The sequence below is a fragment of the Syzygium oleosum genome, unplaced genomic scaffold (genome assembly GCF_021117445.2).
Source record: "Syzygium oleosum isolate NSW1041296 unplaced genomic scaffold, Sole_v2.1 Sole_v2.02, whole genome shotgun sequence".
Classification (NCBI taxonomy): domain Eukaryota; kingdom Viridiplantae; phylum Streptophyta; class Magnoliopsida; order Myrtales; family Myrtaceae; genus Syzygium; species Syzygium oleosum.
Genome location: NW_026607486.1, coordinates 73,365 through 99,063, shown reverse-complemented (window position 1 = coordinate 99,063; position 25,699 = coordinate 73,365). Strand labels below are relative to the sequence as shown.

At 40.8% G+C, this 25,699-nt stretch overlaps 2 protein-coding genes and 1 pseudogene across 2 annotated transcripts; 1 reads left to right on the top strand and 2 right to left on the bottom strand.

Moving 5' to 3' along the window:
* Positions 1–473: 473 nt before the first annotated feature.
* Positions 474–4,079, bottom strand: LOC115662502 (E3 ubiquitin-protein ligase SPL2-like). Its single transcript, XM_056306770.1, has 6 exons — positions 3,675–4,079; positions 2,851–2,952; positions 1,950–2,120; positions 1,647–1,768; positions 969–1,088; positions 474–858 (listed from the first exon to the last, which is right to left on the bottom strand). The coding sequence occupies exons 1-6, from the start codon at positions 4,047–4,049 to the stop codon at positions 564–566; spliced, it is 1,185 nt and encodes a 394-aa protein (XP_056162745.1). The 5' UTR covers positions 4,050–4,079; the 3' UTR covers positions 474–563.
* A 2,204-nt stretch (positions 4,080–6,283) lies between these two features.
* Positions 6,284–11,639, top strand: LOC115662864 (auxin-binding protein ABP19a-like; annotated as a pseudogene).
* A 3,339-nt stretch (positions 11,640–14,978) lies between these two features.
* LOC130136654 (E3 ubiquitin-protein ligase SPL2-like) lies at positions 14,979–18,921 on the bottom strand. The gene is made up of 6 exons (XM_056306753.1): positions 18,523–18,921; positions 17,326–17,427; positions 16,391–16,561; positions 16,088–16,209; positions 15,410–15,529; positions 14,979–15,299 (listed from the first exon to the last, which is right to left on the bottom strand). The coding sequence occupies exons 1-6, from the start codon at positions 18,898–18,900 to the stop codon at positions 15,005–15,007; spliced, it is 1,188 nt and encodes a 395-aa protein (XP_056162728.1). The 5' UTR covers positions 18,901–18,921; the 3' UTR covers positions 14,979–15,004.
* Between the last annotated feature and the right edge of the window lie 6,778 nt (positions 18,922–25,699).

The following is a 25,699-nucleotide window of genomic DNA, read 5'->3' as shown; positions in this document are numbered from 1 at the left end:
ATACGTACGGAGCATCGTTACTCGTTTACACAAGAAATAATCACCAATTCACAGCTACGAAGCACCGACACATTCAGTCGTCCACCGTGTCGTGTCCGACACGCTCCAGGCGTGTCAGATGTCCGACACGCGGTCAACGGGCCAAATACGTGTTTTATTTTTTCGTAGTTTTATGAATTATTGAAATGAAATATAATTGAATTTATCAAATTGAAGCAATGAATGATATTAAGAAATGGTGGATTAATGATTTTAGCATAAATTCATTTTAGGCTCTTTTTTTTTTTATTTATCTATTTATGAATTTGAATCAAATTAATTTGTCATATATATATAAATATACATTTAATATACAACGTGTCCCAATGTATCGAAATTCTCTATTTTTTAAAAAATGACATGTCACGTGTCATATCGTATCACGCGTCGGTGTTCCGTATGTTCACAGTGGTCTCACTATTAAAGGATGGGCATGCTCTTTTTCTAAGAATATTTTAAGGAAGAAAAGCTAACAATTGCGTCTCCCCACCCTTTGACTAACAGAAACAGAACCAATAATATACTCAAGAATGATAGATCCGGACTATATTGGAGATCGTCTGCCTACAAACAGGGCATTTTGGTGAAACCTCCCGTCCCACAAATAATGCGCATTGCTGACAACACACGAGATGACCGCATGGAACAAAAGCGGATCTCCTCCTCCTCATTAGACAAATTACACAAAACTGCCCATCTGGTACATCTCTCGATTCATCATCCTCTGAAACGGGAGTGTTGAGCTCGTCGACTGCAGCATGGCTCTGCTGCTGCTGATCATTTGGTCTACGCCTCCACTCTTTCCATCTGTTCCAATTTCTGAGGAAAGAATATTCAGCATAAGTCCAATAAAGTCAAAGATTATCACATCTTGAAGTCAACAGGATATAGAATACGGATGACAAATTACTTGGTTGATAGCAACCAACCTTGCAAAAGCAAATCCAAGGATACCAATTGATGCTGATCCAAGAAGAATACTACTCCAGAAGAGTATCTTTGTCCGGAAGGCACGATAAATCACCATCTGATCTTTTGTCAACTCGGTACTGAAAAATGTCAAAGCACAGTCCATTCAATAGTAAATGACACTGTCAAGGAAGGGCTGCCAGTGCAAAATCCAAGTAATAGACCCTAAAGCATAATTATGTCAACTACCCGAGAGGGAGATACAAGATGGTCAATTCTTAACAACTTGAGTTATGTGAAGCAGACTGTTCGTTTACACAACAATTCATACTCAAACAAATGACAAGCATCAAAGGGAGAAGCGCCACAATTTCCTTTGACAGGTAATGGGAGAATACTAGAATAATAGGCGGTTGTGCAGATCACCCAAAAATCCATGAAATTACAAGACTGTTGAACTCTCCATGTTATGCAAAATGCAACCAGACAGACTTCCAAACAGGAAATTCACTACAATTTCACATCCTTCTAGAAACCTTGACCAAAATTAGAGCGAATAAATTTGCACACATAGGTCGATTTATTATAAAAGAAAAAAGTGCACACGGGTAATAAGTCCACAAATGGGAAAAGAATCTCTTCAAGCAAGCATCAAGACTAATCCAACGTCCATCCATCACCGTGAGAGGAACACTCACAGGAAATAAGGAAGATCATTGCATGGCTTGATCTCCGGAATTCCATTTTTCAAAAAGCAATGGCCAACAGCACTGACATACTTTCCTATTGGAAGAATTTTCTCCTCATCAAGCAGTCCAACCTTCAAAAACAGAGGGAGAAGAGTATAGTATCAGATACTTGTATCAAAGTGAATGCATCAAAAGTACACAATTGAAGGAACGGCAAGGTCTAGATTATCCTGAAGATCTACAAGGTGCAAGAAACATCGCAGTTACCCATCTGCATCAAGAAGTGAATGTCATTAGACGTTGCGAACTTACAGGGTATTCATGACCAAAAAGTGCCTGAAGGAATGTGTAAGGAGAAGCATTAATTGGCTGCAGTTGTTGATATACTGTGGTAAGAGGTAGATGATGCTTTGAACCATCCATATTCACAACAACATAATTATCTACTGGCATCTGACTGCCATTAATGAGTACAAAAGGAACCTGCAGTCATAACAGATGGAAGCAAGTCGGACAACTAAAGTAGTAAGCCAATAATTCACTGCTCTGTTCTAAGATATAAGGCAACTTGACATGGTTTAGCTTTTCAGTCTTGAGCATTTAGCTATTATGCTTCTGTTCTCACATTGTGCGCTGGAGATTTGAGAATTCAGAAGCCAGAGGTTCCTCTCTTTTTGGCCGACAGAACTGAAGATTCCTCAAGAAAAGTTTGCGTAGAATCATCTTATTGAGATTGTCTTTATAAATTAATTTCTGTAACACTTTTTCCTGTTGTTGATGGTCTAAAGGAAGGCAGTAACGTCCCTTCCATAATGATAAACACATCAACTCTTACCTGCTCTCTAGAAATTCAGTTGTTCTAAAAGAATAGAAATCTCCCTGCCTTTTAATTTGGCATAAAGTGCAGACTCTATAGTGCAACATCCCGTCATTCAGGACATGAATACCATATGATGTCCCATGGAAACACCAATTTTAACATGTCTACAATCACGGTTGTATGTAGTATCCCAGACATTTCCAGGGTCAAGGTCAAAAATAAAAATGTGATATTACCCCTTAAACCAGAAGGAGGTCCATGGTTCCTAGCTGAAGAAAAATATTGTGTAAAGTAAACCCACTCAAAGAACAAGTAATGTAACCTTTAACAGCAGTTTTCCCGCAAAAATTTAGCTTAAAAATAAGAACCAACTTCTGGAACAATTCTACTTACCGTTCTTAGTGATGAGGATTTTCGTTCTCGCAAGGATCTTGACAAGATAGCGAGTAGATCCCAAGTCCATCCAAAAATTCTCTTCCACTCATTGTATATGCACTTCATAATGGAAAATAGAAGATCAAGCTTATCAGATCCGTCGCAGAAAAACCATAATTGGCACGAGTAATTACGGCATTTTAATGCATGAACTGCAGTTATAATTGCTCCATTAGTGGATTCCACATGACTAAGACCTGTCCTTTCATTGATATTATAGTTCTACAAAGAAAGAAAAAAAATAAAAAAAAGAACTTATCGTATAGTTCGAGTAAGATCCCCCAAAGCAGGTGACAGGATATGTGGACGCACTCAACTATAAACTCACAATTAGGGGAGAGAAGGGTATAGGCACCCGGTGCATGCAAAAGCCCCTCAAATATGAGAGGACACCGAACAGCAAGGAGACCCCGAATCCTAGATTTTCCTCTGTACTTCCTAAATATTGATCTTCCCCTTGCTTCTAGCTTTTTCTCTAGGTATGCACACCAAATCAACTTTCTGGCGGTGTCTTCCCAAACCGGACTGGCATATCCTTCCTAACTAAGGCCCAACGACACCAGTGCATCCATCTCCAATCCATTGTAGTTCCCCAAATAAATATATCTCAAAAGAGAACGAAAGTGATGCAGAACACAAAGATAGAACATCCGAACTACATTCACCCCTTGTACCCATCTTCATGTTTTAATGCTACCCCGAATCGTCAGACAAAGATCACTTTCCATTATGTTAAATAATCGAGTAAAATAATCCATAACAGTGCGTGTACACACACTTACAGTTTGAGTCCTCTGTATGATCACCGCCCTATCACTGGAGATACGCGTGAACAAGACATTCTCCCACAAGCTATACCAATTCGCTCCTTCGACAGCCCATTTCGCCATCACGGAGCCGCGCACGATCACGAGCACCTCTCTTTCCGACCGGCTCGACGAATCGGAACCGCCTTCGACATCGAGCACGGACCGGAGGTCGGAAACTCGGACCGACGGGGCGTCCTGAAGCTTGCGGAGAGCAGAGGAGCTGGAGGTGAACTTGACGATCGTGCGGACGGCGGCGTAAGCAAGGGTCAGGCCGAGGACGGCGGCGCCGTCGATCGAGAGGGCGATGTTGGAGAGGAGAGAGAACACGGCCTGCTCGGGCGAGGACATAGTTGAGAATGATCCGGAAAAGTGAATCGAGAATTCCGTATATATATATATATATATATATATATATATATATATATATATATATATAAGGAGTATATTAATCTATTTATAAATTTTATAGAATGAGTATCTACCGTAATAAAATATTATAAACAATCAACAAGATATTTAAAATATCAATTACAATCTATCGAAAAGATATCCATATGAGATATCATAAATAATCTAAATATATCTGACAGATATCATAAACAATCAACAAGATATTTAAAATATCAATTACAATCTATCGAAAAGATATCCATAATATGTGAGCATCCATAATATGTGAGCGGAGCGCCGTGGCGGCGAGTGCGATTGTAATTAAGGCAGTTTTGCCCTTTCTAAATGTTAACTACTTGATTTTAAGTTTTTTGCCCAAGATTAACACAATCATGTCAAAGTAGTCTCCATATGTTGCATACGATGGCAATAACACGATCATGTTGATGGAAGATATTAACAAATGAACGCCAACGTAGACATATTAGACCTATCAAAATGGGTCTTAAACTCATATATGACTCGTTTAAAAAATCTACGGGCCACTTCAATTTTAAAGAACCCACTTTAAATGGGTTTTAAACTTAAAGTTTAGGATATATGGGTCTAAATGGGTTGAATTTATAATTTATTTCTAACCCACTAGACCCGTACACACTCTCTCCTTCTTTATAAAAATATATAATTTTAAAAAATCGAAATCGTAATTATTCTTTTATTTTTTCTCCTTTTATTTTATTTTCTTTCTTTTTCTTATTTTTGGCCGATGGCCAGCAATAGGCCACAAGGGAGGGACGACCTCGTCGATCTGGCGAGCCTCGAGCTTGCTGGCCTTAGGCGAGGCTCGCCAATTGGTCAAGCCTTGAGATCGAATTTGCCGATTGGGTGAGACTTGAGCTCGTTGGATACCAGATCGATGAGCTTGTCCTCGCCTATCGCCGGTCATCGGCCGTCGCCGTGGCCAGCCACTAGCCAAAAAAAAGGAAAACGAAAAAAGAATTAAAAATTCGATTTAAAAAAATAAAAAATAAAATTATGAAATTGAGTGCATGAAGTAAAATCAAATCAGATTTTATATACCAATCATCGGAAAATATCTTCTAATTCATTTTCAGGTTTTAACCAATCACTTAAAAATTTTGTCATTTTCTTGGAAAATGACTTCATGAAAAACATCTTTTAAAAATGTCGCATTTTTCGCGAAACAAAGGGGGGCTCAATTTAAAAAAAAATTATAAAAATTGTCCACTAGCTTTATATTGCATGGAAATGTTTTAGTAGTATAATTTTTAAAAAAAATCATAAGAAACAAGTTTTCTCATATTGAGTAAAATATATAAGTGTTTTAGCAATATGGCTCGGGTCAGGTATGGGTCGAGATATTTACATTACAAATAAATTGGTCATAAATGGGTTGATAAGTTAATTTGGATCGGACCATTTATGATCCGATCCAAATCCGACCCGACCGATCCGTTTAACAGGTCTAGACACATGTCATCTTTCTTTTGTTAATCTTTGTTAGAATGAAATACAAACCACATCTAATAACTTAAATTTTTAGGATAATTGACAATGATTTTACAAAATCTCACGATCTCTAGCCAAAATGGTTTTCTACTTTCCATGTATACGTCTCACTTAATTTCATTAATGCTATGATCAACATTAGATGAGGGAAGGCATTAGGTCCTAAATGGAGTGTCATTTCAGCAAAGATATCCAGTTAAGACCCACCAAAATGACCAGCCTTTACTATTATGCTTTTTCCTTGTTTGATATAGGAGGGGACTTTCAAGGATCAATTGGCTCGTCCATGCACTGAAATCCCCAACTACTAAAAGAGCCTTCCTGTTTTTATCCTGCAGCTTCAATAAACCGCCAACCTCTCCAACATGGTATAGCCTTGAGCATCTCTCTCTCTCTCTCTCTCTCTCTCTCTCTCTCTCTCTCTCTCTCTCTCTCTCTCTCTCTCTCTCTCTGGGTTCAATGAAGATGCCTCGGCTCTTCACAGCCCAAAAGACTTGTGGCTCTCTTGCAATGCAGAATAATCACTATATCCTGCATGATCCGGTCTTCTCAGTTCAACTTGGATCCTATTCGTGCACAACTCCTATATAAACCATATGCGACTTTTAGTGACTGCGTACCATATCTTGTGACCTGAAGGCAAAGAAAATGGACCAACCAACATGCTTCGCATTCTCTTCCTTTTTTCCCTCCTGCTCTCCTCTTCTCATGCCTCTGTCCAGGACTTCCGTGTTGCAAACCTCAAAGGGCCAGACACCCTGGCGGGCTTCCCTTGCAAGAGCCCTAAAAAGGTGACCGTCGATGACTTCGTTTTTTCAGGATGTTGAAACAGAAATCGTTGTATATTTCCATTAAGCTTAGTTGGGGTATATAAATACCCAAGAGTACATTCTAGAAGATTTACTAGCAAGAAAGAAATAAATAAAATACAAAAACTTTCTAATTTCTAAAGATAAGATTCCAAATCTTCTAAAATTGATTACCCTATATTTGGTAGATATATATTTGGTTGATACACCCCCTCAAGTTGAAGAATCGAGACTGCAAATCTTCAACTTGTCTCGTAAAAATGCAAAATGTGCTTTGGGAAGAGCTTTGGTGAGAGCATCAGCTAGTTGGTCAGCTGTTGAGATAAACTACACACTGAGTTGTCGTTTGGCAACGCGATCATGAACAAAGTGAAAGTCAATTTCAACATGTTTGGTACGAGCATGGAAAATTGGATTTGTAGACAAATAAGTGGCACCAATATTATCGCACCAAAGGATGAGGGGACCTTGAAAAGGGAACCCAAGCTCTTGAAAGAGTGACTCAAGCCAAATGAGTTCAGCTGCAGCATCGGCAAGAGCTTTATACTCAGACTCTGTGGAAGAGCGCGCTACGGTTCGTTGTTTTCTGGAGCTCCAAGAGATCAAATTAGGACCAAGAAAAATAGCATACCCTCCAGTTGACTTCCTGTCGTCAGAGCTACCAGCCCAATCTGCATCAAAAAAAGCTTGCAAGCGATTATCATTGGATCGGGAAAGAAGCAAACCAAATGACTTTGTATGTTTGAGATAGCGCAATATGCGTTTCACCATTTGCCAGTGGTCTTCAGTAGGTGCATGCATGAATTGACAAACTTTATTAACAGCGAAGGAGAGATCTGGTCTTGTCAATGTCACATATTGCAAGGCACCAACTATAGACCGATACAAAGTAGGATCAGACATCAGAAGACCCCCTTTCTCAGATGGTTTTGTAGTCGTGGCCATAGGAGTTTGGACAGGCTTGCACTCAGACATCCCAGCCCTGTGAAGAACATCATCAATATAACGTCCTTGACAGAGAAGCAACCCATTAGAGTGAGGGACAGCCTCTATCACAAGGAAGAAGTGGAGCGGGCCGAGATCCTTAATGGAAAACTCTGCAGATAATGTCTCTAAGATTGCACTGATAGTAGAAGATGCATTTCCTGTAACCAGAATATCATCAACATAGATAAAAAAAAAAATGACATCAGGGCCTCTTCGATAGATAAATAATGAGGGATCTGTTTGTGATGCTGAGAATCCCAAATGAAGCAAAAACTGTGAGAGTCATTGAAATCAGGCTCTCGGAGCCTGCTTGAGACCATATAAAGAACGATGCAACTTGCAAACATAATCACGACGAGTTGGGTCTTGAAACCCAGGGGGTTGTTCCATGTACACCTCTTCAGAAAGAATCCCATGTAAGAAAGCGTTGTGCACATCCAATTGTCGCACTTGCCACCCTTGAGAAATAGCTAGAGATAATATAGAGCGAACAGTGGTAATTTTCACAACTGGATTGAAGGTTTCTGTATAATCCAAGCCATGTTGTTGATGAAAACCCTTAGCGACCAAGCGAGCTTTATAACGCTCAAGACTACCATCCGCTTTGCGCTTAACTCTGTAAACCCACTTACACCCAACGAGATTCATGGAGGAAGTGCGAGGGACCAAAGACCACGTACCATTTTTTAACAAGGCATTAAATTCATCGGTCATAGCTACACGCCACTCAGGGATTTTGTTGGCTTGGGTGAATGAGGTTGGTTCGGTGACAGGGGTGGTGGCAGTATTAATTTGAGGAGGACGAGAGCGAAGTTGCATGGTGTGGGTGCGTGTTGGCCTAGGTGGAGGCGGCGGCGGCGGCGGCGGTGGAGAGGATGATGAGGAAGGAGAGTGATAAATGTCATGGAGGCGTCTGGTTCTTAAGGTAGGGGAGATGAATAAATTGGTATTAAATGACATTGTGGGAGTTAGTGGAGGAGTCTGTGTTCTCACTATATTGGTAGGTGGAGGAACGCCAATAGGGGTTGAAGCCCATGGTACCAGGATAGGTGTAGGAAGTGATGAATTAGGTGATGGACCGAGAATGGAAGGAGTTCCAAAGGGAAAACAAGTTTCATCGAAACGAACATGTCGAGCAATGTATAAATGATTAGTGACAGGGTCAAGACAGCGATACCTTGTGTGAGAGGAACTGTATCCCAAGAAAATACAAGGAATGGAGCGGAAATCCATCTTATGGGCGTTATACGGACGTAGATAAGGGAAACAACGACACCCAAAGATTTTTAAGAAGGAATAATTCGGAGGGTGATTGTAAACCATTTGAAAGGGGGAGATGTGATTAGTGACCTTGGACGGCATCCGATTGATGAGGTAGACCACCGTTTTAAATGCGTAGTGCCAGTATTGGTGAGGGACGGAGCCATGAGCTAATAATGTTAAACCGGTTTCAACTATATGCCTATGACGACGCTCGACTGCCCCTTGCTGTTCATGAGTATGAGGGGCGGAGATGCGATGAGTAATACCAATTTTTGAGAAAAAGGAGGGAAGGGCACGAAATTCCCCACCCCAATCCGTTTGAACGGCTTTTATTTTTCGTGAAAATTGACGTTCAACAAGAGCTTGGAATGTCTGAAAAATAGAGTAAACATCTGACTTTACTTTAAGAGGATAAAACCAAATAAATTTGGTGCAATCATCAACAAAAATAACGAAATAGCAATGACCATCAGTTGAAACAAAATGAGAAGGACCCCAAACATCACTATAAATTAAATCAAGCAGAAATAAACTACGAGTTGGAGACAATCTTAAGGACTGACGACTAGCCTTGCCCAATTGACAAGTTGTAGATAACTGACTCAATCGTGTTGACTAACACGACAAATTATTCTGTTTGATCATAAACCATAAGAGACGCTCATGGGGATGGCCAAGACGTTGATGCCAGCCATCCATGGAAGTCCGTTCCGCAATACTGGCAGTAGGCATTGAATATTGTTGTGGTATGGTGTAAAGACCACCACTACTCGGGCCGGAGAGAAGAACCGCCTTGGTCACTAGATCCTTAACAAGAAAGTGGGTAGGATAGAATTCAAAAAAGACATTATTGTCAGACGCAAATTTTTGAACCGAAAGTAAACGTTTAGAAATATCAGGGACATGAAGAACATCATTTAAACGTAAAGAAAGATTTGAAATAGAAGAGGGAATAGAAGAAGAACCAATATTAGTGATTTTAAGACCCTTACCATTGCCCACGTGTAGTTGATCCGATCCATTATAGGCTTCGTAGGAAGACATGGATTGTATGTCAAGTGTGACATGATGGGAGGCACCAGTGTCAGGGTACCAAGGTACAGTGTTGGTAGGTGTAGGTAAAAGAGGGGGAAGGGCATGGCTCAGGTTGGCATTGGGAGAGTAAGAGGGTCGATAAGATGAAGTATTCGAAGGGGTATGTGTCGGGAGCGGGTAATAAGGCATACCTGGAGGGCGATAGTAGCATGTAGCAGCAGTGTGATTTGTACGTTGACAGATGGAACACCATAATTGACCTTGTTGAGCACTACGGGCACCACGACCACGGCCAAAGCGACCACCACGACCCCCACGACCTCTGGACTGACCACGGCTAGAGAAAGAGAAACTAGGATGGTTGATGGCATTTCGTTGAGCAGAGTTGGCTGTAGCAGAGTTAGCCAGAGAGGAAGGCTCGGAGATCTGCAACTTTTCGAAAGCCTTAATACTCTCGTGACTAAGGAGAAGACCTTGAAGATCCGTAAACGAGATTGGTTCAGAACGGCCAAGTAATGTAGGAACAATGTCTTGGAGATCAAATCGGAGACCACGGAAGATGTGGACATTGAAATCCTCCGGTTCAAGAGGCTTGCCTGCAGCACCCATCTCATTGGCAATGGATTTAGCACGCTGGAGGAAATCAATAACTGATTCGTTCTGTTTTTGTTGTAGACGTTGGAGACTAAGATGAAGAGAGAGCATACGCGTAGCGGAAGCTGAGCCAAAAGAGGCATTGAGAGCTTCCCAAATGGCTTTACTAGTTGATTTATCAATAATGAGAGGTAAAACTGATTCTGAGAGGGACGCAATTAGAAGACTCATGATGGAAGCGTCCTGTTGTTGACAGAGAGCTGCTTCAGCCGCATTAGAGGGGCACGGTTTGGTTCCATCGACATGGCCATTGAGGTTTTGTCCCTTGAGAAATGGGATAACCTGTGCTTTCCATAGCAAGTAATTGGATGCTGTGAGACGTAGGGAAAGAAAGTGATGAGCAGATCCGAATGGAGGAAGTGTAGAAGATGGGTTTGTAATAGCAGTTATGGTGGTGGTGGTGGGGGGATTCTCTAGGGCCATATTGACCACCAAAGAAAAAAGAAGAAGAAGATGATGAGGAAGAAGAAGAAAGCTAGGGTTGAAAAGAGGCGTTAGCCCTAGATGGCTCTGATACCATGTTGAAACAGAAATCGTTGTATATTTCCATTAAGCTTAGTTGGGGTATATAAATACCCAAGAGTACATTCTAGAAGATTTACTAGCAAGAAAGAAATAAATAAAATACAAAAACTTTCTAATTTCTAAAGATAAGATTCTAAATCTTCTAAAATTGATTACCCTATATTTGGTAGATATATATTTGGTTGATACAGGACTAGGAATAGTGGGTAACACCACCAACATCATCAAAGCAGCTGGGACCCCTGCATTCGATGGCCAGTCCCTGCGCCTCAATGGGCTCGGCATCTCAGCAGCCTGATTGGACCTGGCACCGTCCGGTGTCGTCCCCTGCACACCCACCCAGGCACATCGGAGCTCTTGTTTGTGGTTCACAGGAAAATATTGGCAGGGTTCATTTCTTCAGCCAATGATGTTTATGTAAAGACCCTGAAGAAAGGAGACACTATGATTTTCGCACGGGGATTGCTTCATTTCCAAGTCAATGCAGGCAGGTCCACGTCCAGCGCCATGGTCAGCTTCAGCACTACAAATCCTGGCCTCCAAATCCTCGATTTCGCATTGTTTGGTGATAACTTGCCATCTCTGTTGGTGGAGAAGAACACTTTCCTGGATGATGCCCAAGTGAAGAAGCTCAAGGCTGTGCTTGGTGGAACTGGCTAAACAAAGCCAAGCTCAGCTACAGATTGTTTTCTAGTGTAATGACATTTGTTGTTGTGGGTGTGTTTTCTTGTTGTTGCTAATGTGGAAGCCATTTCTACATTTTAATAATGCAATCGAAACATTGTTTTAGCTATGTTTTTCCTGAAAAAAAGTTTGTTGATGCTGTACCTCGTCAATTGTGTGCACAAAGGAACAGAACCAGCTCGACTAGTGGCCCAATTCAGCTGAGGTTTTGATCCATTTTAAGTCGTTTCAAAATGTTCTGATCCTATGGTGATTCCACGAAGCAAAAACTAGCAGTTCAAAGCAGTCAATTCTATTGAACTGCTATATTTCTGGTAGCTGAACAGAGAAAACAGTCATTGTAGCGTATGGCAAAAAAAAGAGGGAAAAGATTGTGCAAAAAGGTAGAGATCTGCCAGCCACAGGTGCACAGACCATTTTCACTTCCATGGTGACCAGGTCTCTACTTAGGCCCGCCAGAAAGAGTAGGGCATATCTTGGTGAGAAAGGACTTCTTAGGCTCTCCTGGGTATTTACGCAGAATCTCAAATTGCTCATACAAATTAAGATGCATTATAAGGCACGAAATGTAGGCTGCCAATTCCAGTCCTAGTCCTCGTGCAAGCTGCTCTGCATGCTGCTTCCACTCATTCCAGCTCGCAACATAACCCAACATCTACACCCAAACACAACGTATGAACTCCCATATTTCTTCCCTGCTTCATTTCCCCTCTAATACACGTAATTGTAATGACTTGACAAACTTAGATGCAAGGGAGACTAATGATTGCACGAGCCTTCCATGAGGAGCTTGAAAGTTGACGCAATTCCCTGCAAGCTAGGTTATCCTTCGAGGCATGGGAAATTTGTCACGTGGATACTAGATACCTCTTCTCCACACTACCTTTTGGGAGCATAGTTGGGTACATGTTAAGAAGGTGGAGCATCTAATCAGAGAGAAATTTGCTAATTTTGGCAATGCGATCTAGGGTTTCCAGCTTCTTGATTGTTGTTGTGGTCAAGATCGTTGTGATAGCATAAATCTGTTGCTGCATGCCACTGAGAATGCTTCCGCCATATTAATTATCTCATTTGCTCCAAGCCCTAGGCTTGGAGTTTTAGACCGGAGTGTGTAATCACCATGGCCATCACTAATTTGCCTAAAAATGTTGTATTCCACTCGATACCAGTCTCAGTGTTTGTCCAAGAGCTGGACAATGATTAGTTCTTGCACTCTATTGTTCACCTCCGCATGAGTCGGCCATTGACTGCTTCTCTCTCAACAATGCAGCTAGGATAAAGAAATCATTTCCTTGAGACTTGCCTGCATCTGCCTTTAGATACAGACTTACTAGATCTAGCTGTGACATTGATCCTGACCATCTCTTAAAATAGTACCGTTGAGAAATGCTGGTCTAAGACAAAAAGAATGGCTGGAGTAATCATAGTAGGTTGTGGATGGTATCGATCAGCCAACTGGGACAATGTCCAATCAGAAAAAGTCAGTAATAATGCGCCATAGATCTCCAAAACAATAGCCCCAACTAGAAGTAACAGAGTTATGCCTCTATCAACCGAGTAGCTGCGCTTGTCGGCAAGGATTTTCAAAGAAACTAAATCAGAGAGAGAACAGGAAACTAACGAAATGGAGAAAGAAACCTTTACTTGAGTGAACTGAAGTTGCTTTTGTTTTGTAGACATCGTACGAGAAGCCTAACTCAGTTTCAACTGGCTTAAAGGCGGCTGCCCCCAACATTTTTCTGATGATTGAGAACCCATCTTGCATTTGCAAGAAGTTCACGATCACATCAGCTGAAAAGTATGCGAACATAAACAAGTAATAAGCTTCTCGGATGTTGCTTGCCTCAGAACTGAAATAAGCATCTCGTTTAATTTGTCCTGGGGTCTCTCCTTGGATGAATTCATTGTGATGGCAGGATGGATCAAAGAGCGAGAGTGAGGCGTTCATAAATTTTCTTGAGTTTGAGGATTTGAGATCCCAAGACCTTTCCCCATACTTAACAAGTCCTGCTATGAACACTAGAATCGAACAGACGCAAGAATTGGCTTTTTAGGACAATTAGAGCACGTAACCAGCAATCCCAAGCTGGTAAGCTCAGCCATAGGTCATCGTCTTCCAAGGAGTAAGCCGTGACATTGTCGGTAACACCGAGGTAGAAGAGAAGGAAGAGGGCCCAAAATGCCTGGAGATGGCTCATCGGATGATAACTGGGATTTCTTGTGCTTTCTCCTTGTTGCCACAAGAGTTAGCCTTAAGAGTCGGCTAGCAGGTAAGTCGGCCAGAGAAGAAAGCTGAGCCAGGCTCCTACCGTGTGCTCGCGGTGAGAGCCAAAAAAAGATGATTTGTCGAAAAAGGCTTAGGAGAACCATCATGCGGCGCTCTCCTCCTCTTTGAGGAGGTCTTGATGGCGATTTGCGTGATCTGGTTACTGAAAATGAATGAGGGAGACGAATCAAGATTCTTCTGCTAGATTATGGTACTGTTGTACATCATCTTGATTTGGATTGAATATTCATTGGGAACATTACCTGTGATCAAAATGGTAAAAGCTTATTCTTAATCTGATAACTGCGATACGCCACCTTCCGTGCATGCTGATTAGTCTTCTTGTGAGTGAGAGTGACATTTTCAGCCATTTGTTCATACTTGACAGCGAGAGTCCGAGTTTATCCATGCCAGAGCCAAGGAAGTTAGCTGAAAACTTTCGCATAAGGGGCTTAGCAACATCAAAAGCTAGTTTGCCACAAGAGTTTGCCAGTCACAAAGCTCTCGGTAATGCTTTTGAGTTGTTACTGATGCTGATTATGCTTTCGCCAAAGTTGAATTAACAAATATTCTTTCTTTACATTGCTTGTTTGAACGTATCATCATATTCTTTTAGCAATGTTGAGAACTAAACCAGTCCGTTGAGGCAAAAGACGAGATAATAACTAAAATTGGAAAAAAATGCCCCGCAAGTTACTTGATGGATTTTGCTCGTCAGTTTTCACAGGCAGAAAAAGAAAAAGCAATTCGCCTGTCTAATGTTTTTTCCCCTTGAAAAAGAAAATGAAGGCGCTGGAAAACAAGAAGAAAGAAGGCGCTAAGTGCAACCTTCTCCATGCGATGAGGAAGAGATCAACATCATGCACGCTTGCCATCAGTATTCATGTCCAATCAGAAGCATGAATTGCATCCTCCTGATTTGCCTTCTAGTAAATGTCCAAATAATTAACAAGACTCAATTTACAGAATAACACTATACTCACGGTAGGATATACGTACGGAGCATCGTTACTTGTTTACACAAGAAATAATCACCAGTTCACTATGGTCTCTCTATTAAAGGATAGACATGCTCTTTTTCTAAGAATATTTCAAGGAAGAAAAGCTAACAATTACGTCTTCCCACACTTTGACTAACAGAAACAGAATCAATAATATACTCAAGAATCATAGATCCGGACTGAATTGGAGATCGTCTGCCTACAAACAGTGCATTTTGGTGAAACCTCCCGTTCCACAGATAATGCACATCGATGACAACACACGAGATGACCGCATGGAACAAAAGCGGATCTCCTCCTCCTCACTAAACAAATTACACATAACTGTCCATCTGGTACATCTCCCGATTCATCCTCTGCAATGGGAGTGTTGGGCTCGTCGACTGCAGCACAGCTCTGCTGCAGCTGCTCATGCTGTCTACGCTGCCTCCACTCTTTCCATCTGTACCAATTTCTGAGGAAAGAATATTCAGCATAAGTCCAGTGAAGTCAAAGATTATCACGTATTGAAGTCAACAGGATATAGAATAAGGATTACAAATTACTTGATCGATAGCAACCAACCTCACAAAAGCAAATCCAAGGATACCAATTGATGCCGATCCAAGAAAAATACTACTCCAGAAGAGTATCTTTGTCCGGAAGGCAAGAACCATCACCATCTGATCTTTTGTCATCTCGGTACTGAAACATGTCAAAGCACAGTCCATTCAATAGTAAATGACACTGTCAAGGAAGGGCTGCCAGCGCAAAATCTAAGTAATAGACTTTAAAGCATAATTATGTCGACTACCCTAGAGGGAAACATGAAATGGTCAATTCTCAACAACTTGAGTCATGTGAAGTGGACTGTTCGTTGCACAACATTTCATACTCAAACAAATGACAAGCATCACAGGGAGAGGCGCCACAAATTCTTTTGATAGGTAAGGGAAGAAATACTAGAATAATAGGTGGTTGTGCAGATCACCCAAAAATCCATGAAATCACACAACTATTGAACTCTCCATGTTACGCAAAATGCAACCAGACAGACTTCCCAACAGGAAATTCACTACATATTCAAATCCTTCTAGAAACCTTGACCCAAATTAGAGTGAATAAATTAGTACACATGGGTCGATTTACAATAAAAGAAAAAAGTGCACATGGGTAATAAGTCCACAAATGAGAAAAGAATATCCTCAAGCAAGCATCAAGACCAATCCAATGTCCATCCATCACCATGAGAGGAACACTCACAGGAAATATGGAAGATCATTGCATGACTTGATCTCCGGAATGCCATTTTTCAAAAAGCAATGGCCGACAGCAGTGACACACTTTGCTATTGGAAGAATTTTCTCCTCATCAAGAAGTCCAACCTTCAAAAACAGAGGGAGAAGAGCATTGGGTCAGATACTTGTATCAAAGTGAATGCATCAAAAGTACACGATTGAAGGAACGGCAAGGTCTAGATTATCCTGAAGATCTTCAAGGTGCAAGAAACATCGCAGTTACCCATCTGCATCAAGAAGTGAATGTCATTATACGTTGCGAACTTACAGGGTATTCATGACCAAAAAGTGCCTGAAGGAATGTGCAAGGAGAAGCATTAATCGGCTGCAGTTGTTGATATACTGTGTTAAGAGGTAGATGATGCTTTGAACCATCCATGTTCACAACAACATAATTCCCTACTGGCAATGGACTGCCATTAAGTAGTACAAAAGGAACCTGCAGTCATACTAACAGATGTAAGCAAGTCCGACAACTAAAGCAGTAAGCCAATAATTGACTGCTCTGTTCTAAAACATCCAAGCCAAGTTTTTCATCGTACATAGTTAAGAGCATCAACAACAGGAAAAGGTGTTACAGAAATTAATATATATATAAAGACAATCTCAATAAGATGATTTATGCAAACTTTTCTTGAGGAATCTTCAGTTCTGTTGGCCAAAAAAAGAGGAACCTCTGGCTTCTGAAATCTCAAATCTCCAGCACAATGCAAGAACAGAAGCAATGACTAAATGCTCAAGACTGAAAAGCTAAGCCTTGTCAAGTTGCCTTATATCTCTCAATATCTTTAGCTTCACCAACTGCACATGTATTTAAGAAAAGCAGTAACCTCCCTTCTACCATGATTAAACACATCAACTTTTACCTGCTTCTAAAGAATAGAAATCTCCCTGCCTTTTCATTTGGGATATCCCGTTGTTCAGGACATGAACACCATATGATGTCCCATGGCAACACCAATTTTAACATGTCTACAATCACAGTTGTACGTATAGTCTCCCAGACATTTCCAGTGTCAAGGTCAAAAATAAAAATGTGATAATACCCCTTAAACCAGAAGGAGGTCCATGGTTCCTAGCTGAAGACAAACATTGTGAAAAGTAAACCCACTCAAAGAACAAGTAATGTTAGCTTTAACAGCAGTTTTCCATAAAAAATATAGCTTCAATATAAGAACCAACCTCTGGAAAAATTCTACTTACCGTTCTTAGTGATGAGGATTTTCGTTCTCGCACGGATCTTGACAAGATAGCAAGTAGATCCGAAGTCCATCCAAAAAATCTCTTCCACTCATTGTATATGCACTTCATAATGGAAAATAGAAGATCAAGCTTATCAGATCCGTTGCAGAAAAACCATAATTGGCACGAGTAATTACGGCATTTTAATGCATGAACTGCAGTTATAATTGCTCCATTAGTGGATTCCACATGACTAAGACCTGTCCTTTCATTGATATTATAGTTCTACAAAGAAAGAAAAAAAATAAAAAAAAGAACTTATCGTATAGTTCGAGTAAGATCCCCCAAAGCAGGTGACAGGATATGTGGACGCACTCAACTATAAACTCACAATTAGGGGAGAGAAGGGTATAGGCACCCGGTGCATGCAAAAGCCCCTCAAATATGAGAGGACACCGAACAGCAGGGAGACCCCGAATCCTATATTTTCCTCTATACTTCCTAAATATTGATCTTCCCCATGCTTCTAGCTTTTTCTCTAGGTATGCATACCAAATCAACTTTCTGGTGGTGTCTTCCCAAACCGGACTGGCATATCCTTCCTAAGGCCCAATGACACCAGTGCATCCATCTCCAACCCATTGTAGTTCCCCAAACAAATATATCTCAAAAGAGAATGAAAGTGGTGCATGTATCCTCCTCCAAGAACTTACTCTGTTAAGCCAAGACTATTTGCTATAAGTTTGAAAACTCTCGACTTCCAAATTGTCAGGTTTACTTCACAGCACAAATGAAGAATTGCAGTAACACAACTATACAAGCAAATGCACTTATACCAGATGATGTAGCTAAGTCAATGATTCAGCCTCCCAACAATTCATGAAATCCTCCATCGTCTCAACATCCACTTATATTGAGACCCCACGAAGCAGCAGGACTATGACATTTGCAAAACTAATCACACCCAATTCACAAGGACTCAATTTGCTTCCCTTTCGCAGTCTAGTGGCATTGAAAGAGAAGACTGGAGTTGGCAGTACAAGACACGACTCGCATACACTGATGCAGAACACAAAGATAGAACATCCGAACTACATTCACCTCTTGTACACATCTTCATGTTTTAATGCTACCCCGAATCGTCAGACAAAGATCACTTTCCATTATGTTAAATAATCGAGTAAAATAATCCATAACAGTGCGTGTACACACACTTACAGTTTGAGTCCTCTGTATGATCACCGCCGCCCTATAGCCGCAGATATGCGAGAACAAGACATTCTGCCTAAAGCCGCCATACTTCTCTCCTTCGGCAGCCCATTTCGTCATCACGGAGCCGCGCACGATCACGAGCACCTCTCTTTCCGACCGGCTCGACGAATCGGGACCGCCTTCGACATCGAGCACGGACCGGAGGTCGGAAGCTAGGACCGACGGGGCGTCCTGGAGCTTGCGGAGAGCGGAGGAGCTGGAGGTGAACTTGACGATCGTGCGGACGACGGCGTAAGCAAGGGTCAGGCCGAGGACGGCGGCGCCGTCGATTGAGAGGGCGACGTTGGAGAGGAGAGAGACTACGGCTTGCTCGTGCGAGGACATAGTTGAGAATGATCCGGAAAAGTGAATGGAGAATTCTGTATATTTCTATATATAATAATAAAAAGTATATAAGTCTATTTATAAATTTTATAGAATGAGTATCTACCGTAATAAAATATTACAAATAATCAAAAAGATATTTAAAATATCAATTAAAATCTATCGAAAAGATATCCACAATATGAGATATCATAAATAATTTAAATATATCTAACAGATAGAGTGCGATTTTGGAGAATTACGTGGTGGTAGTATGTGGTGGTGTTCCTAGGCGATCACATGTGAGTGGAGCAATTTTTGCCTTTTCTAAATGTTAAGTACTTGATTTTAAGTTTTTTGTCGAGGAATAACAGGATTATGTCAAAGTAGTCTTCAAATGTTGCAAATGATGGCAATTTTCTTCCTACTTTGTTATGTACAGGACCATAATTACCTAGTTCGAAAAATGGAACATAATAAGTACACACGACCTAAAAAATGACCAGTCTAGTTGTTCCTTTTCAATTTTCCATTTTTTTTCACTTCCCAGTCCATTTTTCCGATTTTCTTTGAAATGAACTAATAACGAGTTCATTGGAAAAACAAGGGCATATAAAAAAATTACTTAGGAAAGCAAGACTCATGATATGTTCGGGGAAACGAAAACATAAATTGGAATTAAATTTACAAAAAATCTCAGTTCTTTATTTTTCCTCTTTTTTGAAAAATACTGTGGTTATTACCTTCATAGTGGAATGACATTGAGTCCATTGCTAACCTGATTGTATGGACCGACCAGAGATATGCACTAAAGTAAGTAAATTGCAAGATGGAGGTTAGAAGACTTACTTCACCAATGACCCTGATGGTAATCTAATAGACATATTCATGTTACATGGCTCGATTTTTATTCTAGAAGGCTTAACAAAGTAGAGTCACAAGGATGATCAGACAAGTCGCGGGCATGCGGACTAAGTTGAGTCGTCATGACTCCAGATTGGTCGAAAAGCCGACTTGTGGAGTGGTATCCATCTCAATACCATCCTAGGTAATCTTATGCGACCTGGGTGTGGCGGCAATCTGTGTGCGCTAGAGTGTCGTGGAAATGCATTGCCATGCACAACAGTTCATATGCAAATAGTGCTTCAATATCGAAATTAAAACATTTAACCCCAACATCTCCCTGCAAGACAAATGTTAACAATCGCTCTGCCCTTATAACTGTCATAGGCAAGAACAGTTAACATCGATGTATCTAGAATCCTCGTAGCCAAGCAAAAATATTTTTTTCAAAAAGAGAAAATTGGCCTAAGTCCAATATGAATTTTTTCAAGTTCCAGCGGAGTCGCAGAGGTATAACGACCTACCGAATGGTGCACCACTTAGGGGTTCGGCTAATGGATTATCAAAACTAGACTTAACTCGAGTTCTGCCAAGTTCATACCAATTCGCGACTTATGGTATAAGTTGCATTACAATTAGGAGTCGTCACTAATCTATTTTTTGATGGATCGTTTAGAAACTCAAGTAAAATATTAAGAGATTTACTTTATTTCTATGAACTAGAGATCATGGATTGACTAACGCCCTTTCAATACATTTCTCTTTTATCTCAGAAAAATATTTATCAGACAGCTTGAATTCATTTTAGGACCTATATTATAACATGTGAGGTATTCATGCGAGTGCACAGACATTAAATAAATACTCAATAAACCAAAGCATTTAAATAGATTGCACCAAAACAATAATTTAAATACCTAGATAGAAATTGATGAAATAAAGACTATCTTAGCCATGGTTTCTAAACAAATCTCTTATTTGGTTTTCTTAATTTTTTTTTTATTAAAACTAGGCTTTATGTAGTGCATGATATGCGAACCCAATTCTAAACTATAGTCTACATGATCTATTCAAACATAGTATGCGAAATAATTAAGTTAACTTAAGACATGAAATTAACTAAATGGCACGCGAGAGGTATTTTTTGGTATTTTTCATTTTTAATTAAAAATTTCTAAATTAAAATGTCAAAGTTAAACATGTAATCATAACCTATCTTAAGAACATATTTTTGGTATTTTTTCACTAAAACTTGAAATTAAAAATTGATGAGGATTAATTATCTATAGTTGGATATTTTTAAATTCAAACTAGGAGTTAACATATCTTAATCCCAATTTAGATCAAAATCTTATCTTCATTATGGGTAATATCCTAAAATGCAAACTCTAACTAAAATTATCCTATTTTATTTATTAGGAAAGTTTGAATTTCCTATCCAGAGCTATTCTATCTTATTAGCAAAGATTTAAAATCTAATTCTATCATAACTACCACTTTAAATCTCTATGGTATTTTCAAATTTTCGGGAAAAATGTTATCACCAATAACTCAAAGATAATATTCACAACAACTAATTGGGTAATTCTATGGCCATAAAAAATGGGCCGCGCTTTTTCCACCCCTCATTTGGCTTAAATACTCATTTGTTTTGTGTTTTGACCAAACTATCCCTTGTATGGCCCACCATTTTTGTTGGTTAAAAAAACTCTTTTTATATTGATTCTTTTTTTTTTACCTTGCGAGTTCCACTTTCCTTCTTCTTCTTTATTTCCGTGCCTTTGATATCTCAGTTCTCGGCTCTTACAAAAGTCTCTATGTTTTCTCTCTTGCAAGAAATTCTCTTCTTTTTACGCCTCCCTACTCCTTGAATTGTAGGGCGTTGATACAAGGTTGGCTTGCATTCGCACTAATAAAGACCGATTTTACAAAGACAACCTAAACATACATTGGCAACCCCAACACCAATACACGGTTGCTAATGACAGTCGACTAATAATTTTCCGAGTCAATTTTATGGCTTTCGTCCAATGATATATGGCACTCAGAAAACATAAGCATTTACACACGCAACACTTTGGCCTTCCTGTCCTGAACAAACACAATGCATTGATTATCTCAACTCATGTACAAGATGCCGTCATAAGGTCAAAAAGAAAAATTTTACATCGTTGCAAAGAGTCACAAATTGAGCTAGACACAAATATCATTGGGTAAAGTGGAAAATGGCTTCAACATAACAATGTTGAAAGTACGCCAGCTTTCAAGTTTAGAGCTGGAAAACTTTATTAAACATGTGAATGTGACATCATATTTGATTCAATGGTGTAATATGTAATAAAAGAGCTCATTGCCTTTTCTGAAACCTTATTATGACTACTGACTTAAATCCTCAGCAACTGTCTACTGATATTAGTGTTGCCAATATATGTTTACCTTGTCTTTGTGTATTCGATCTTTATTAATGTGAATGCAAACCAACCTTGTTTCAATGCCATATTACTTGAGGAGAAGTAGGGAGGCGTAAAAAGAAGAAAATGGCTTACAAGAGAGAAAACATAGAGACGTGGTGCAATTAAAAGCGTGAAAAAAAAGAAAAAGAAGAAAAGTGGGATCCGTAAGGAAACAAAAAAACAAAATAAAAAGATTTTTTTTTTGGTTTGTAATAAAAAGAGTTGACCAAACAAAAAAAGATCACTTTTGTAGAGTTGTAATAGAAGTGGTGGGTCACACAAGGGATATTATGGTCAAAACAAAAAAAAATTGAAATGTATAAGCCAAAGGAATAGTGGAAAAAACACCACCCTAAAAAATTATTTGAAAAACATCACAATCTATTCAAATTTGGTAACTAATAAAACCGGTGGATCCTATTGATTTTCCGTCATGCCCATGAGGTCGGACTCTTGACCAAGTGCACGTTGCCGAATTAGAAAAGCTTGCCAAGGGTAGCTGAAAAATCTTGGAGGTATGCATAACACTTGATGACTCAATTAGATAACTACCCATTAATTTAGCTAATGAATTGCTTACATTGGGGGAATGGCTCACGGTAGCTCAAGGCGGTGTGGTTCGCACAGCGGTGAGGGTGGTGCAAGGCAGTGTTGCTCGCAATGGACTCTGCGAAACACCCAGCTCGATAGGGGCTGCGAACAACGATCAAGGCTTGATGACCTGCAAAATCGGCGGCCAAAACTGGAGATTGGCCCGCGGTTGTCTTGGCTTGGTGGAGAGCAGGAGCGGTCCGGAGCAGAACGGCGAAGTTGTTGACGGCTGAACGTGGTGCAGCTCACGATCTCACGTCAGGGCAGAGGCGGTGGTTTAAGCATTGCAGCCCAAGAAGTAGCACGAGTTGTCAAGTTAGGAAGCATGCCAAGGACCGTCGTTGTGACGGCCCAGACGGCGATGCGCGGGGAGGAGGGATAGCAATGTGTTCGTGCCTCAGTCCTCAGACGTGCGCAGGGAAGGGAGGAGCCTCTCTTGTCCCACATCGCCTAAAGACAGTACTAGATTAGCTTATAAGGTTCGGGGTTCTCTATTTGTGCATACGTATTTTCTGGGCGAAACCCAGAAGAACAAAACAGTGAGGACCCAGTGGGGCCAAAAACGGACAATATATATGTACAGTGGCGGACTTGAGTCGTTATAGGTGGTATCAAAGCTAACTCCCGACTGCGTGTGGGCCCACAACGAGGGTGCTTTGCCCGTAAGGGGTGGAGAGTGTGATGGCCTAGGCGGCGGTGCACGGGGAGGAAGGATGGCAGTGCGTCCGCGCATCGGTCCTCTGACGTGCACAGGGAAGGGGGAGCCTCTTTTTTCCTATATTACTTAGAAGAGAGTCCTGATGTGACTTATAAGGTTTGGGGTTCTTAACCTGTACATACGCATTTTCTGGGAGAAGTCCAGAGGAACATAACCAAGAGAGCCCAGTGGGGCACAAAGTAGATAATATGTGTAAAGTGACGGATCCGAGGCGTTACAGTTGTGATGCAACTCAAGCGGACAATATGTGTACTGTGGCGGACCCGAGGCGTTACAGTCGTGGTGCAACTCACGTGCTCGCCGTTTGCGGTGCAGCAACTCTGGGTCGGCATCGTCCATGACGTCAGTGGAATGGAGCTTCGCCGTCGATGGACCTCAGGCTGGTCGTAGCGATGCGAGTGACGTCGAGCGATCGAGTGACGTGATGGAGGAAGACCGGGATGCCAGACAACGACTTGGTCTTCTTCCTTCAGCGGATGTGTTGGAGATTTCAAAGTGGCGTGCTGCCCTTTTCCTCTCCCTCCACGTGTTCCTTCCTTGAGCTTTTTAGTATTATGTGAAGGACTTGGATGAAGAGATGTTCGTGGGCGCGAGTCTGCACAGTGGCCGGGCAATTCTCGTGAAGACCTCTTGAATCGCGTCTCTCTCTATGTGCTCTTCTTTTCTTTTCAATTGTGGCCTTCCTGTCCTCTATTTATATGAATATAATGGGTCCATATCGATGAGAATAATAACAATCCTTTCTTTTCAAATTCCAACTCATCTCACGATCAGATTTTCTCTTTGCGGATGTTTCTTATCTCTAAAAGCTTTTATCCTCCAAATTCTCTTCCTTTTACTGGATTTTGAAATTACTCAATCTTAATTTTATTGCAGAAACGTTATTTGTATATGTTCGAGAGTCTGAATTATGACATATGCGTTGGAGCAATTAGCAAGAAAAGTCTGAAGGTTCTAAGTGAAAGAAATTTACTAAGTAGTTATGTTGCTAAAGAACTAAATGTATGTAAGTGTTGTGATTTAGATCAACGAAAGAAAGTGCAGTTTAGTTTGAGTATGAGAGAAACCGCGAAGATTGTATAGTTGATTCACTTTGATGTTTGCAGAATGTCGCGGTTTCCTTCAGGTAAGAGTATCAGATTTATGCTAACTATTGATGACTACTCGAGGAAGACCTAGGTATTTGTGCTGAGTCACAAGTTTGATATTGTTATCATGATTAGGCAGTTGAAAGCTTTGATCGAAAGAACACCCGTATAACGATCAAGCATGTGAGGATTAACAGTAGCATTGAGTTTTGCTCGAAGTTGTTAAACAAATTCTATATGAAGGAAGATATAATGAGACACCACGCTAGAGCCAGTGAAGAGTTGATGAGCAAAAAGTTATTAGACACTGTTCATAAAATGCTCTCTAGTGCTAGTATGGCTAAAATATTCCTAGCGGATGCGCTTACTACGACGAGCTTCTTGATTGATAGATCTCCATTGTTTGTGATTGGATGTCGAACTCTCGAAGAAGTGTGGTTATGTAATGTTGCTCATTATTCTGTTTTTAGAATATTTGGTTGCCCATGTTTTGTTCGAGTTAGTGATGGTAAGCTTGATGGAAAGGCAATAAAGTGCACGTTCTTAGGTTATGCACAAGATGAGAGGGGCTATCGATTGTGATGCCTATAATTAAATTCACATGTTATCAATAGAGAAGTTACATTTGATAAGTCTCTAGAATTTCTGGCTAAGAGTGTTAATAGCAGTATTCATATGGATTTGGCCTGTATTCAGCTTGAGGTGTAGTTGCAACCTGAAACTCCTGAGACAGCGGGTACTAGCAGGGTATTCGACATATTTAGGGCCTGTTTGGTTCAACTTTGAAAATGCTACTTGGGGGAATGCAAATACCTTTGGGTGAAAGCCCATTGGAGAAATGCAAATGGTGTTTGGTAAAAATATTTTGTAAAGCTACTTTGGCTAAAATATAGTGTTTGGTGAATTTTTTTTGCAAATGGACTTTGAGAATAAAAAAACCTAACTTATTTCCCTTCGCCGGAGCCGGCATCGGTCGGCCGCCGGCGAGCCAGATCTAGCGCCGGCGGCCGTCGCCTGAGGTTGGGCGACCGCCGGCGGGCCAGATCTGGGGCCGGCGGCCGTCGCCCGAGGCCGGGCGACCCTCGGCGAGGGTCGCGGGACCCAAGCGGCCGCTTGAGTCGTGCGAC

Coding starts and splice junctions, on each gene's coding strand:
- LOC115662502 (XM_056306770.1), bottom strand. CDS start 4,049: ATGTCCTCGCCCGAGCAGGCCGTGTTCTCTCTCCTCTCCAACATCGCC. Junction 2,953..3,674: donor TCATACAGAGGACTCAAACT/GTAAGTGTGTGT, acceptor TCCATTATGAAG/TGCATATACAATGAGTGGAA. Junction 859..968: donor CTTGGATTTGCTTTTGCAAG/GTTGGTTGCTAT, acceptor TTCTTTCCTCAG/AAATTGGAACAGATGGAAAG.
- LOC130136654 (XM_056306753.1), bottom strand. CDS start 18,900: ATGTCCTCGCACGAGCAAGCCGTAGTCTCTCTCCTCTCCAACGTCGCC. Junction 17,428..18,522: donor TCATACAGAGGACTCAAACT/GTAAGTGTGTGT, acceptor TCCATTATGAAG/TGCATATACAATGAGTGGAA. Junction 16,562..17,325: donor AATCCTCATCACTAAGAACG/GTAAGTAGAATT, acceptor GTATGACTGCAG/GTTCCTTTTGTACTACTTAA.